The sequence below is a fragment of the Lissotriton helveticus genome, chromosome 8 (assembly GCF_964261635.1).
Source record: "Lissotriton helveticus chromosome 8, aLisHel1.1, whole genome shotgun sequence".
Classification (NCBI taxonomy): domain Eukaryota; kingdom Metazoa; phylum Chordata; class Amphibia; order Caudata; family Salamandridae; genus Lissotriton; species Lissotriton helveticus.
In genome coordinates, this window is record NC_136069.1 from 867,022,275 (window position 1) to 867,036,461 (window position 14,187).

General features: G+C 42.1%; 1 protein-coding gene across 2 annotated transcripts in view; it reads right to left on the reverse strand.

The window, feature by feature from the left end:
• Positions 1-3,953: 3,953 nt before the first annotated feature.
• Positions 3,954-14,187, reverse strand: part of HTR1F (5-hydroxytryptamine receptor 1F) — an 845,375-nt gene continuing 835,141 nt past the window's right edge. For both annotated transcript variants that reach the window (XM_078656077.1, XM_078656078.1), the window contains exon 3: positions 3,954-5,251. In XM_078656077.1, coding sequence (XP_078512203.1) covers positions 4,106-5,221 — 1,116 coding nt within the window. In that variant the 5' untranslated portion in view covers positions 5,222-5,251 and the 3' untranslated portion in view covers positions 3,954-4,105. The remainder of the gene's footprint in view (positions 5,252-14,187) is intronic.

Consider the following 14,187-nt stretch of genomic DNA (forward strand, 5'->3'; position numbering starts at 1 on the left):
TGGTAACGGGATTGGCTATATCCCGCCTAGATTATTGTAACAGCCTGCTTCTAAATGCCCAACAGGGGCTGTTAAACAAACTACAAATCCTACAAAATGCGGCTGCCCGTTTGATTACGGGAACTTCCAAATTCTCCTCGGTAGCACAAGATCTGGTAAAGCTCCATTGGCTACCAGTGCGGAAAAGAATAGCCTTTAAGACCCTTTGTGTAGTTTTTAAAGCATTGAAGGGTTAGGGCCCTCACTGCATGACCGCTCTCTTTCAGTGGTACAAACCGACTAGGTTGCTTAGGTCTTCAGACCAAGGACTGATCTTAGTCCCTAAAGTCAGGAAGGCCCGTTGGGGGGGAAGGAGCTTCTCCCTGGGAGCGTCTAGGGCTTGGAATGCTCTCCTATTTGCCCTAAGGCAGATTTCCGATCTGCTGCCCTTTAGAAGGGCCCTGAAAACTTGGCTATTCACACACTAAGCCACTCCGTCTCACTCTTCAGCGGTCATTCAGCGCCAGGACACCGTTTCGGTAACAGTGCGCTTTACAAATGTGTAAAATAAATAAATAAATAATTCCAAGGGCCCGGACACTGGAGTAGGCACGCTTTTTTAATCAGGAGTCCAACAGAAGAGTACAGGTGCTATTTAGCAAGTTGCAAGTGAAGACTTTGTGTCCCTGACACTTCATAACAGGAGGCCATCTCTACATTAGGCCCTTGGAGACCTTCTCAAGCTGGATACCGTAACAGGGCAAAAAAGAGTCAATCCTTTTCCTCTGCCCACAGATAGAATGCAGGCCAACCCACCCCTCACTCATCACAGTGCTCCTCACACAGCTCTTCCAGCTCTTCGATTGGCCGGGTCCTCTAGCATCCTGAAGTAATCTTAAGTTCTGTGGGTTTAGGTCTAATATTTTTACCCCATTTTCTCTTTGTAGTCTTTGTTTCAAGAGTCTCTGAAAAGACCAGTTTTGGTCTCCCTGGTCCAGCTTCACTACAGGAGGGGGAGACAGCATTGTGCATAGCAGACACAGCATATTCAGGTGTTAGTGAAAACTCCTCCCACCACTCTAAATGCAGAAAGGTCTACTCACCCTGGCTATGATTCACCCAGGAAAGGCAGGACACACCTCACCCCCTTGTGACTGTCTAGAGTGAATGCACATCCTTAGCTCCTGCTACTCCAAAACCAGACAGTGAACACACAAACAGGCAGAGGCACACAGGATGGTTAAACTGGAAAATGTCCACTTTTGAAAAGTGGCATTTTCAAACAAGCAGTTTAAAAAGCACCTTCACTAAAAGGTGTGTTATTAAATTCTGAGTTCAGAGAGCCTAAACTCCAAATCTCTTGCTGTTCCCAATGGAAAGTTACACTTGAAAAATTGTTACAAGGCAGCTTCTATGGTAGCCTACGGGAGAGCTAGTCCTTGCAATAGTGAACAACTAAATTGGCTGTATTTCACTATCAGGACATGTAAAACACCTAGGAGTTGCGTTACATGTAAGGAAGTGGAAGGTTAAGGCCTGACACTGGCAGTTTAAATCTGTGCACACAGACACTACCGTGGGAGGTTTGAGACACATTTGAAGGACTAGTGGTGTAGGTGGCGCAATCAGTGCTGCAGGCCAACTAGTAGTATTTGATTGTTCGGGCCCTGGGCACATACAGTGCACTTTACTAGGGACTTACCAGTAAATCAAATATGCCAATCATGGTTACAATTTACACAGGGACCACTTGCACTTCAACACTGATCAGCAGTGGGAAAGTGCCCAAAGCATCTAAGTCAGCAAAAACAAAATTCAGCTCACAGTCAAAAATTACGGAGGCAGAGACAAAAAGTCTGGTGAGACCAAGCCAAGGATGCCAAGTCTAACACTAACAAATGAAATTAGAGATTACATGAGAGTTGCTCTTGTGTTAGGTACCCTTTGATCACCCTTACATTTTGCAATCAAGAGCATTTCTTTCCTATGCAGCACAATGATGGTTTAGGATTAAACAAGATATAGAGTTGGAATGGACCTGGTAGATTATCAAAGCAAGTTCTCTTCCATATGTGGAAGACTACTTGTTGTACTAATGTATGCAAATGCTTGCATCCTTGTAATGAAGAACTTATTATCATCCCACAGTTAAATACTTTGAAGGCTGGATGGAGTTTCCTGGTAGCCAACTTCTAGTTTTTCCATATACCATGCTTTCACTTCCATCTTCCATTTGTGGTAATCACTATCTTTTAACTATTTCACAGAGTAATTAAGGTTCCTCCCAACAACACTTCGTACAGGTGTGAGTCTGTTATGGTACCTTAAGCCCTCGAACCATTATTTAATACTATAAACATTCACTCCATTTTCTAGATCGTATTATCATCATTTGTGGGGTACATCTCAAAAACCGAATTCAACATTCAATATATAACGCTTAAGAATAGACCATGAAGTGGGATTAATGTGTTTCTGTTTCAACTCTCTGTTTCTCTTTATTTGTATCTGCACGGCCTGATATAGAAGTGCATTTGTATTCTTGTTACTACATTCCATAAGCTTCCCACATCCAGTTTTTTGGCAACAATTTCCTCGGGCCATTCCCTGAGCTACATGACAGAAGCCTGCTTAGTACCCATTTTTAACATAAATGTCAACTGTTTTGCCCCAGGTGTATAACTTTTAACTTTTCTAAGTTAAGTTCCATACAATACAGATTTCGGGTCTAAAACTGTTTTTGCAGTTAGTCTCTCTCTTCTGCTTTCCCATTTTTAATTATTGTGAAGTTTTATCAGAGGTAAGATAAAATAATGTTGGTCCATTACCATCTTTATCTTTTACCATTTCCCAGACACATTGCTGTTAGGTCTTAATGCAGCACAATTTCAACATGTTCTTTATGAATGAAGGCAGATTGAGTGAACCGAACTCATGTGTCCAACGTCAACGTACACCATTTTCACAAATGTGTCTCCTCATATAGTTTCTGTTATCAAAAGATCCAACATTTTCCCTGTATAGTGACACACTTGATGTTACCTTTTTTGAGTATATGTTCCATATCTTCCAATTACGAGTTCCCGGGTGCTTAATTCATCTATAGATAGTCATCTTATATTGTGATGTTTAAAAAATAGAGGAATATACAATATTGAGTATATGTCCTATGCGTAAGTCATATGTTATGTTTAAATAAATGCTAAAACTAAAAAAGAAATATATTTTCAGTTGCTCAAAACCATGTGCCAAAGGCTTACTTATTAAAATGGCTTTGAAAATATTTGTTGTAGCTGTGTCAGAATATCATTTGTAGAAATATCGTGTGTCGAAAATTGTGTACTAAATACTTTGTAAAAAACACATCATCCCATTATCAAAAGAGAGTAGATATTCATTTATTAACACCAGTGGGTGATACTTTTTTAATCAATATGTAGGACCCAATATTTATGTCAGAGGATATTCCGACAATGAAATTCTGGACCATACTTTTATTCTAGTTTATTTACAGTCCAGATATTTAACCGTATTGCAAGGCAAAAAGGTTCTTGTGTTCGGAAAATAACACATTTTCCTTTTTAGCTGATAGTTGTGGCATTGGGCAGAGAGCAAACTAACAGACCAGACTAAATCAAATTCGTGTGTGTGCTGTATTTGGTTGTCATTGCGGAGTCATGATTTTAAACCCAGTTCCAATAATTATAGCATATAGGCACAAAGAATGTAAAAAAGTAAACAGACATGAAAAGGAAGTAATTAACAATAAAAATGTACAGAATTATATTAAAACCATGACACAATACATGGGTTTGAGACCCAGCAAACAAATAGTGAACTTGATCAGGGGAAGTAAGCAGGAACTTATTGCAGATACTGTGATTGGTCACAGAAGAGTCAAACATTACATTTAACCAAATGTGTTGGATCAGTTTAAATAATATTGTTGTTTAAAATATTTTGCTAACCAAATTCACTATTATGTGCAGCAAAATCCTACTGCGGTTCATATTATTTAATATTCTTAATAACAGTTAATGGTAATGATTTTTATAGTTCATCAGGTATAATTGAATAACTATTAAAAACAAGATTAAAGTTCTATCTATTGCAGTGGAATATTTTGTCAAAGATAATGTTTACATCGCATAAGTCTCTGAAATGCTTTCTTGAAGTCTTCGTTGAAGATAGTGTAAATTAGAGGGTTTATAAGAGAATTGAGGTATCCCAACCAAGTTAGAAAATTGGACATATCGTCAGAAATATAGCATGTTTCACAAATATTAACAATGACTTCTTTTACAAAAAAAGGCAACCAGCAGATCACAAATGCACCCAAAATCAACCCCAGGGTGGTTGCTGCCTTCCGCTCTCTGTTGCAAGAGATCTTTTGTCTTCTCCAGGCCTTTTCTCTCCTGGATTCAGACTTTGGGTTTCTCACTGTGATGTGGATGCGATCAAAGTCTGTTGAGGGATCTGACAAAGATTTTTCCGCTATGCATAGCGTGGAACTTATTTTGGAAATCCTCCCACCAGGATCCAAGTGCATTTGTCCATTTTGCTCCTCTCTTGCAACCCGGCTTACATTTCGCTTGTGGTATAAAGTTTTGGCAGCTCTGTATATTTTGTAATAAAGGATCAAGATTAATGCAAGTGGAATGTAGAAGGCTCCAAATGTGGAGTAAATTGTGAACCAAATGTGATTATGTTTGATGATGCATTCATCTTCCTTAGTGAATCCTTGGTGCCGCCAAAACAAAGGCGGCATTGAGATGAAAATAGACAAGATCCATACGACTGCTATCATAAAGCCTGCATGCTTAGGTGTTCTCTTCCTGGCATACTCAACTGCGTCTGTAATTGCGCGATACCGATCCAATGCAATTGCAGCAAGGTGTAAAATAGAGCATGTGCAGCCGGCGATGTCAACACTAAGCCATATGTCACACACGGCTTGTCCCATGACCCATGTCTCCTTCAGAATGTACATTATGCTGAAGGGCATCACCAAGATGGCTACCAGAAAATCAGTAACAGCAAGGGAGCATATTAGATAGTTTGCAGGGTGATGGAGCTTTCTGGTGACAATGATGGCAGCAATCACCAGGGCGTTGATAGCTGTTGTCATGAGTGTCAGGACAGAAAGTGTGAGAACAACCAGAACCTTGCTCACAGTTCCCTTGTGCATTACTTCAAGAGTGCAGTTTCGTTCTGTTGAATTAATTAAATCCATGGCGTTCATTTCGGTGACATCACAGGGTACAGAATGTCCCTGCAGAGAAAGAAAACATATCGAACTCATTATTGTGTTGTACTAGACACCTATATCACCAGTAATACATCACAATGACATCACCATTTCATTCAGGGGTACACATTTCAAAGTTAGCAATAGTTAAAGAACAGTTTCAGTGATACAGGTTGAACATTGTTAAACAGGGCAATTTCAAGCTGGCCTACACAGCAATCTATCAATCTATCTATCTATCTATCTATCTATCTATCTATCTATCTATCTATCTATCTATCTATCTATCTATCTATCTATCTATCTATCTATCTATCTATCTATCTATCTATCTATCTATCTATCTATCTATCTATCTATCTACATACCTATTGTTCTTCTATGACATGAGTATTTGTTGTGGGTTCAATTCACAGATGTCAAGGGAAGTTCATCTCAAATGTAACCAAGAGGTCAGTACAATTCTTAAGTTGACCCTCCCATTTCTTAAATTGTAAGAAGTCATGATACTGCTTTATCGGAACCTCTAGTTGTTACTTATCCCTTCCAAGACCGCAAACGCCTTATCCATAGCGCTCATGAATCTCATATCATATTTTCCACAAGACAGTGTCTCTGTGTCAATCAATGATTATTTACACAATATTGTGCTACCACTCTGGATTACAACCGAATGCTTTCAACTTCCTAGGTCAACAATCAGAATGTTTCATGATTTCATTATATTCCCTGTTTTTATAATGTGCATTGCCATGCCTCTCATCAGTGATTTGATGTGTTAATCATCATCATCATCATATATTCTTTATTCAGCATTTCACTAACACCATAAAAGTACAATATAAAAAAGAATACAGACATTTTATTTTAAAAAGAAACATCCACTATGGTACAATACCACTTAATTTATCAAGTCATATATAAAAACAATATTTTCTCTTCACCCTTCCAACAGAATTATTATGGTATCACTCCACAAATTCCTATGGTGGCCCTCAATTTAACTGAGGTTCTTAAAACAATTGTTACACAAAATAAAGTCAGGGGATCTCTTGCCACTTGTAAAAATATAAGGGCTTCTTTCACAAATCTGAGGTTGGCCTTTTTAAACAAATCTACTAAAAAGCGACGCCTAGGCAATGGATAAAATGGGCATAATAATACAAAATGAAGGGTATCCTGCGGAGATCGATGATCTCAGCCGCAGGGACCCTTTGACTCAACTGAATTAGTGAAACCCGCAGGCTCAGCTAATAAATGATGGAAAAGGTTGAGCCTAAAACATGTTAATAAAAATCTTTTCTGGGGGTTGTATACAAGGGCGAGGTAAGGCTCCAAACCGCAACAGGACCTCACTACAGCATGTGCCTGAACTGACTGTTTATTTCTCACTTCCACTTCCCGTGCAGTAGCTTTATGTTTAAAGAGCATCTCATTTACTCTAGCTTGGTCCCGTTGAGTAATACAAGATGGTGTTAAAAAGAGATCTACACAACCAATATTCTCAAGGCCCTCCTTCACATATTTGAGCCAAGGGATAGACATTCCTTTCTCCCTTCCCATACAGTCTCTAATTATCTGCTGAGTCAGATTGGCTTCTTGGTTGACACAGATCTTTAACCAGGCGGCAAAGGGCATGTTCCTCACCCTCTCCTCTAGGTGCTTGCAGCCTAGTTCCTCGTGTACAATATGGGATGATACACATTGGGGGACTTTGAGGAGCCTTCTCATGTATTTATTTTCCTCTATTTGTAATTTAGATACCTCCGCCATCCCCACAGTTCTGCCCCATATGCTACTTTAGCATAAGTGATCGAGTTATACAAAGTCAGCATTTGCTCTGGGGACCATCGTCCCAGTCTACGGCCAAAATTCATTATAGCCCCTGAGCTTGATGCTAACTTGTTACAACGTTCCTCGATCAGCGGTTTAAAACTTAGACTCCTATCAAATAAAATGCCCAAATATAAAAAGGTCTGTACCTTCGCCAAGCTTGCTGAGCCTATTTTGTAGTTAACATTTTTTCCAAAAAGGGCCAACCTCCATGACGTATGATGTAGTCAGGTTAGCAGATAAATCTAAACTGTTCATAAACTCTACAAACCCATCTATCAGGCGCTGCAGTCCTAATGGTGTACGAGCCAGCAGGACCGCGTCATCCGCGTAGAGCAGGACAGGGACTGGTCTGCTTCCAATTCTTGGTGAGTCGACTTTTAAATTAATTAAAAAAAATAATTCTAGGCCATTAATGTAAATGGAGAACAGGAAGGGTGCCAAAATGCATCCTTGCCTGACCCCACTAGTACACTTAAAAGACTCGGTTTGCCCTCCCTCCAAGTTGTACCTCACTTTTGCAGTTGTGTTTTGGTGAAGGGCTCTCAGGATATTAATGAGACAAACTTCAACCCCTAAACTGGACATTATGGCCCACAGCTTTTCCATATTCACACAATCAAAAGCTGCTGCTAGATCCATGAAAGCTAGATATACCTTTTCCTTGCTAGCTACTGTGTATTTCATGACCAATAAGTATACATTTAAACATTGGTCAGTTGTGGATCTGCCAGCCCGGAAACCATACTAGCCATCTGTGAGGATATGGTGTTCTTCTTCCCAGCTCATAAGACGGTTCAGGATAACCCTACCCATTACTTTAGCTGTTACATCTATCAGAGAGATGGGCCTATAACATTGAGGGCTATCCCTACTACCCTTTTTAAATATAGGCACTATTGTGGCCGTCGACCATGAGCGGGGTAGGCCAGAAGCCGTGGCCGCATTTATTACTCTAGTTAACACCTGTCCCCATAATTTCACATTACTTACAAAGAGATCCGGCGGGATCCAGTCCAGGCCTGGGGCTTTGTTTCGAGTGAGGCCTTTAATACCCCCCTCAATCTCTTTCAATGTGAATACTGGCACAGCTGACCCACTCTCCCTGCTTACCTCCTGCTCCCCAGTCGCCGGGGTCCCTCTGTTATATAGAACACTGAAGTGTTCCACCCACCGTTCAGGGAGCACATTTGATGCTATCTGGGGACTGTTTCCATCTTGGAAACAAAGTCTGTTGATTATCGACCAAAAGGTGGAAAGATCTCTTCTTTCTGCTACCCCTCTTAAATCTTCCCAAGTTTGGGTTTGGAGGGCGTTCTTACGACGCCTTACTTCCTGTTTATACTGTAATCTGCAATGAATAACCCTTAAACCGTCTCTGGGTTTATGTTTGAGGGTTGCTCTGAGATTCCTTTGGGCTAGGGAACACCCTCAATCAAACCATTTGGGCTTAGTTGTTGTTTTTCCTCTCCCTGTCGTATGCATTAGGCTATCTACTAGCCGCCCTATCTCTTCAAATGCCTCGACTAACGGGGGCCCATTAATCTCTAGATTTAAGCACACCTCTAGGTGCTGTTTCCCCTCTACCAGTAATGATTTGTAAAAACTATCTCCATCCAATTTAACCCATTTTAGGTGTCGCCCCTGGTCCGTGACCGTCTCCCTAACATCTCATTTTCTCCTCCTTGTTTTACTGCTAACCCGTGACACTGCCACTGTCACTGTTAGAGGGTTATGGTCACTGAAACCACTACAATCAATATTAAATCCCAGAATTTGTTGTTTTAATAGGTGAGATAGAATTACAAAATCAATATAGGAACAGTATACTCTTCCTTGAAAAGTAGGGTTAACATCTCTGTTAGGTTTAATAGATAACAGGTCCATTGAGTGTTCCATGCCATAATTTTTCATCATCCTACTTATTTCCCCCCTTCCACCGTATAGTCAAAGTGGGCTCCCTCCTCTATACTACAAGAAGTCAAATTTTCCGTGAAGGGTATCAACTTTGGACACAAATGGCAATTAAAATCCCCTGCTATTAAAATCAATGGAGCCGTCGCGTCCTTCACCCGCTCCCGCTGTTTCCCTAATCTTTCTTCCAGCTCTCCCAATCTGTGTCCTACCGCATTATAGAAATTAACTATAATTAAGTTAAGATCCTTAGTTTTGTACTGCACCACTAGCGTACAGTCTGACTTCCAATTAAGATCCTTCCAGGTCCCCTCCAGACTCTGAGGGACCCATAAAAGGAGGCCCCCCTTAGCTCTACCTGCCGTTGATCTATCAGCTGGAACTCCGAATGCTTTGTACCCGACCAAGTTAAAATTAGTCGGTTCAACTTCCCAGGTTTCTTGGGCACAAATTACATTAAATTTATTTACATATTCCAGCCACTCAGTATTTTGAAATTTGGCTGAAAGCCCTGCCACATTCCAGGACAATAGTTCTAGGGTGCTCCATTGACTCCTGGGTAAGAGCCCCGGGGTCAAGGAGGGCCCATTAACTGTATTAGTGTGCGTGGCTCTTGGTCGAGGTATGTTAACATGTGCCACCTGTATCCTATTTGGGTGTACTCCCTTTGTTATCTCTCCACCTTGTGTTCTTAATTGTGGGTCACTTTCCTTTGCTGTCGTAACCTTGGATAGTCAGTCTACTTTGCTGAGGTATGTACCCCGGCTCAGTGGTGCATATTTATTATATAGCGATAGGGCACATCCTTTTCTTTTTTGGATTGTCAAACTCTCATGTATATGTGACCCCTGGGTGTAATAGACCGGGTTCTCGTTCCTGGCTCTATGTGGCCAACCCCTTCCTCTATTAGGCTGCTGTGTCCACCCCTCACGATCTCTCCAGCGCCCTCCCATGGTCCCATTCTGTTCAAGTTTGTAAAAATAACTTAAATCTTGCACCCCTATGTTTGTTCGCGTGCCTTTCTGTTGGGCGATGGTAACATGCTGAGCTGCCCTAGGATCATTGAAATTCACCACAATGTAGTCCCCAGCTTTATTTTTATGGTTATTTCCCACCCAGCTCACTCTCCTTACGTACTAAACCTTACATTGAGCTTCTCGGGGCAAAGGCCTATTACAATTTAACCAATGTATTGTTTTGTTTTTCAATTGGTCGTAGGATTCCTCCACTTCTGCATTGAGCTCTGGAACCCCCATCAGGACCGCGACATATGGGGCACAGTCTGGGGGTAGATTTAAGTTGGGCTGTAATTTCTTTACACTGTTCCTTTCTAACCCTCCATTACCAGGACCCTCCTGTGATTTATCATCATCAGTGTTCGATCTCTTACCTTCCACCCCCCCTGTTTTTTCTTTCAGCGGAAATTTTTCCGCAATGGGTAGCCTAGATGTTTCAGTAAGGAATAGGTCCATTTCGCCCTCTCTTACATCCCCCCTTCCAGTGCTTTTCAGAGAGTCACCCCTCTTTAACTTATCGTCTAAACTTCCCAGGGTGTCCTTTATCACCTCTTCAGCCTTCCCAAGTCTATATTCAATCGCTTTAAGTCTGTCCCCAAGGGGTTCTAAGTGAGCTAAAAAAACAGCCTCCAGCTTCCTCCAGAATGAATCCTCAGTTCGCGCAGAGGCCATTGCCATCTCTAGGGCAGTTCCTTTTTCCTGTGTTACTTGCGGATTATCAACATTTACACTGTCCTCAGTGACAGTTTCCTTCTACGTGCTTTGCTGACATTTTTTCACCTTCTTCCATTTCTGTTGGGTGCCCACTCGAGTAACTCCTCGCTTTCTTTTTGCAGTAGCCCCCCGCAAACGCTCGACTAGTAAACAGGGTTCCTCAGAGGTTTCCCCCTCCCGCGGTGATGAATTTGCCTCCCAGTTCCGAGGGGTTTGGGGGTCCCGAGCGATGTGAATATCTGTATTCTCCTCTTGCGGGACCGTTATAGTATCACTCTGGCCTTGTTTGACCGGCGTGCGTGCACTCTCAATGGCCCCCAAAGAAGATCTTTTTGTAAATACTGGGTCCATTGAGAGTCGACGTTCTGTCAACTCTATCTCGTGTGCAAGGACTGAGGAGGCTCTTCTAATAAATTGGTCAAGAGTCTCTGCAACACTTCCCGCTACCGCTCCCTTCCTCCCATTACCAATTCTCAACGACATGTTACACAGAGATTATTTAGGTAGCACAGCTTCAATAATAACAGAGCCAACAATCAAATATACTTTTACGATACCCAAGGACTTGGAGAGGGGGCCCAGCCCTGCCTCAACCTGGCTCGAATGGGATCAAACGGGCCCGCCCTAGGCCCTGGCTTCGCCCGGCGCGCGCCCGCGCACGTCCTGCGAGGCGGGAGCGGCGAGGTCGTTTATAGCGTCTAGGTGCGGGCGTGCAGAATAGCCCTCTGGTACAGCGAGTCCAGGACACCAGCGATTCAGGGTAGGTTCTCCTCAGCAATCCCCCAAACACTGCACTGCGATGTGTTAATCACTTCCCTCTGCTTTTTTAAATGTCAGTGAAATCCACTTTTAAACTAGCTGCCATAAGCATTCCTTATCCCATGTGTGAGAAATGTGGTTATTCATTGAGGGGGGTGTGAAGTCCTACTCAAAAAACAACCACAGCCTATGTCAATCCTTGTCAAGGTGAAGCACAAAAAGTCACTCAATTAACCTGTGCTTAGCCCTCTGGTACCTTGGCACAAAAAGCAGTCAGGCTTAACTTAAAGGTAATGTGCAAAGTAGTTATGCAGCATTAAACAGTAATAAAGTGAAACACAATGCAAAACAATTCGACACCAATTTAGATAAATAGAGTAATATTTAATACATCATTTGACATAAAAACTAAAAAAATCTACTTAGCAGAACTGAAAATCTGTAATTGTAAAGGTTTAGGTAAAAATAGTGCTTAAAAGCACAAAGCGCCAACTGTGATTATCTGGTTGCATCTGACCGGGAAAAGTCACAAATTCAGGCCAACCGCGATGGAGCATGTGCCAGATAAAGGGACCGGGTGAGGCCCATTGAAAAATGCACCTTATATCCTTAATGCAGGGTGCAGTGCCACGTAGCAGTGGTTCCAAAGAATAATGAGGGGTCCTGCATCAAGATGTGTTGTGAAGTGTTGGCTCCGATGAGAGATGTGGGGTCCTGCGTTCAGCTGCATTGTGCAGTATCGGTTTCAATGATGAGCTTCCAGAGCTGTAATGTGAGCTCTGCATTGAGTTGCGTCATGCTGCCTCAGTTCCGAATAGGAGCTGCAAGGGCTGCATCGGGTTGAGTTGTGCTGTGTTGGTTCTGACGGGGACCACAGCTGGGCTGGCAGAGCAACTTTATTCCCACTTCCAAGGGTCAAGGACTGGAGAGGCACCACTTGGGGAGTTGGGACTCACAGCAGGTAGAGTCCAGGTGCAGTGTTCAAGGATGTTGGAGTTTGTTTTGTCCCTGTTCCTCAGACCAGGAGGTCAGCCAGATGTCCCATGGAGGTATTCTGGTGGTTCTGGGATCAAGGTGCAGGTTCAGTCCTTCTTCCTCAGATTGCAGGGCAGCTGAGCAGTCCATCTTTCGGGCAGGGCAGCAGAGCAGCTGGGCAGTCCTTCCTCCGAGGCTTCCACAGGTCCAGAAGTGATCTTAAGAGTGCATCTGAGGGTCTTCTTTTCATACCTGGTGCCCACTTTGAAGTGTGAGAAGCTTCTGGAATTTCTCCCATCAGACGGGTCTGGAATTTCCTGCCTCCCTGCCTTGATCCCAGTCTCTCTGGGGGAACAACAGACTATTGTGAAGGCCTTTGTGTGTGAACTGATGAAGTGCCTCTGAAGTGCAAATGTGGCAGATGACAGCACCACTCTCCCATCCTACCAGAGTGGCCAATCCTGCCAACACCCACCTGTATTGTAATACTGTCTGGATGGAATACACAAAGGCCAACTGCCAACTACACCTTGTCATGTGACCCAGGAACAGGCTGTAGGCACCAAATGGTTAGGAAAACAAAATGGCAACTTTCTTAAAGTAGTATTTATAGATTTTACCATTAAAGGTAGTTTTAAACATCAATTCCTCATACATCAAATATGACTTTCCCACCTGTTCCCAAATCAAAAGTTATAACATATTAAATGTAATAAGGTAATCCATTCTTATCCTCTAGGACAGGTAGGCCTCACAGTACCGGAAAACAAATGTGTGACTTTTTCACTACCAGAACTTTTAAAACTGAAAACTACATGCCTAACATTTTTATTACAATGCACCCTTCCCTATTGGTTGGTTTCAGCCTACTTTAGGGGTTACTTATTTGTAATAAAAAAGGAGATTGCAAAGGGATTATTTTACCATGTTGAATTGGCAGTTTAAAATTGCCATTAGGCTGCAATGGAAGGCCTGGGGCATGTCCTAAGTGGCTATTCAATTGAGGGGCACAATAAGTGTTGCAGGCCCTCTAGTAGCATTTAATTGACCAGCCCTAGGTATACAGTCTTCCACTTTACTAGGACCTTGTAAGTAAATGAATTATGCCAATCAGGTGTAAGCCAATGTAACCATGTTGTGGGAAGTGTGCACAAGCACTTTAGCACTAGTTATCAGTGGTAAACTGCACGGAGTTCTAATAAAAATAAAAACGATGTCAGAAATATAGGATGGGAGAAGATAAAAGGATTGGGGGAAGACCATCCTAAGGCTAACAGGTCGCACATCATGGAATTGTATCTTTGTTGTATTTGTATGATGGAAATTCAGCCCAAAGGCATCGGAGTGCTGTACAAGGTCAAAGGCAAAGATACAGACAGTAAATGATTGAAGAGATGTTCTGTTACTGTACTATATTAATATAAAATTAGAGTTGCCTTCCATTAGGGTTTTCGCACTAAAGAAATTCGATCTGATATACAGTGTAACATCCTGAAGGAAGTGAATGAAGATGCAAATATTGGTTAAATCAATCCAGCACCCTTTCTCATATTTATAGCCCTGGAAATAGTAGAAAATAAGTTGTATTTAAAGAAAGCAAGAGAATCCCAAAGTCTAATCTTAATAGTAGTTTGTATTCTGAGGTTTTATTCTTTTCACGTGAGTTCCTTCTCCGTTGCAGCATTTTTAACCCCTTCCTCAAGACACCAATTAGGTGGTATCAGACTCCCTATCTACCTCCATGTTATT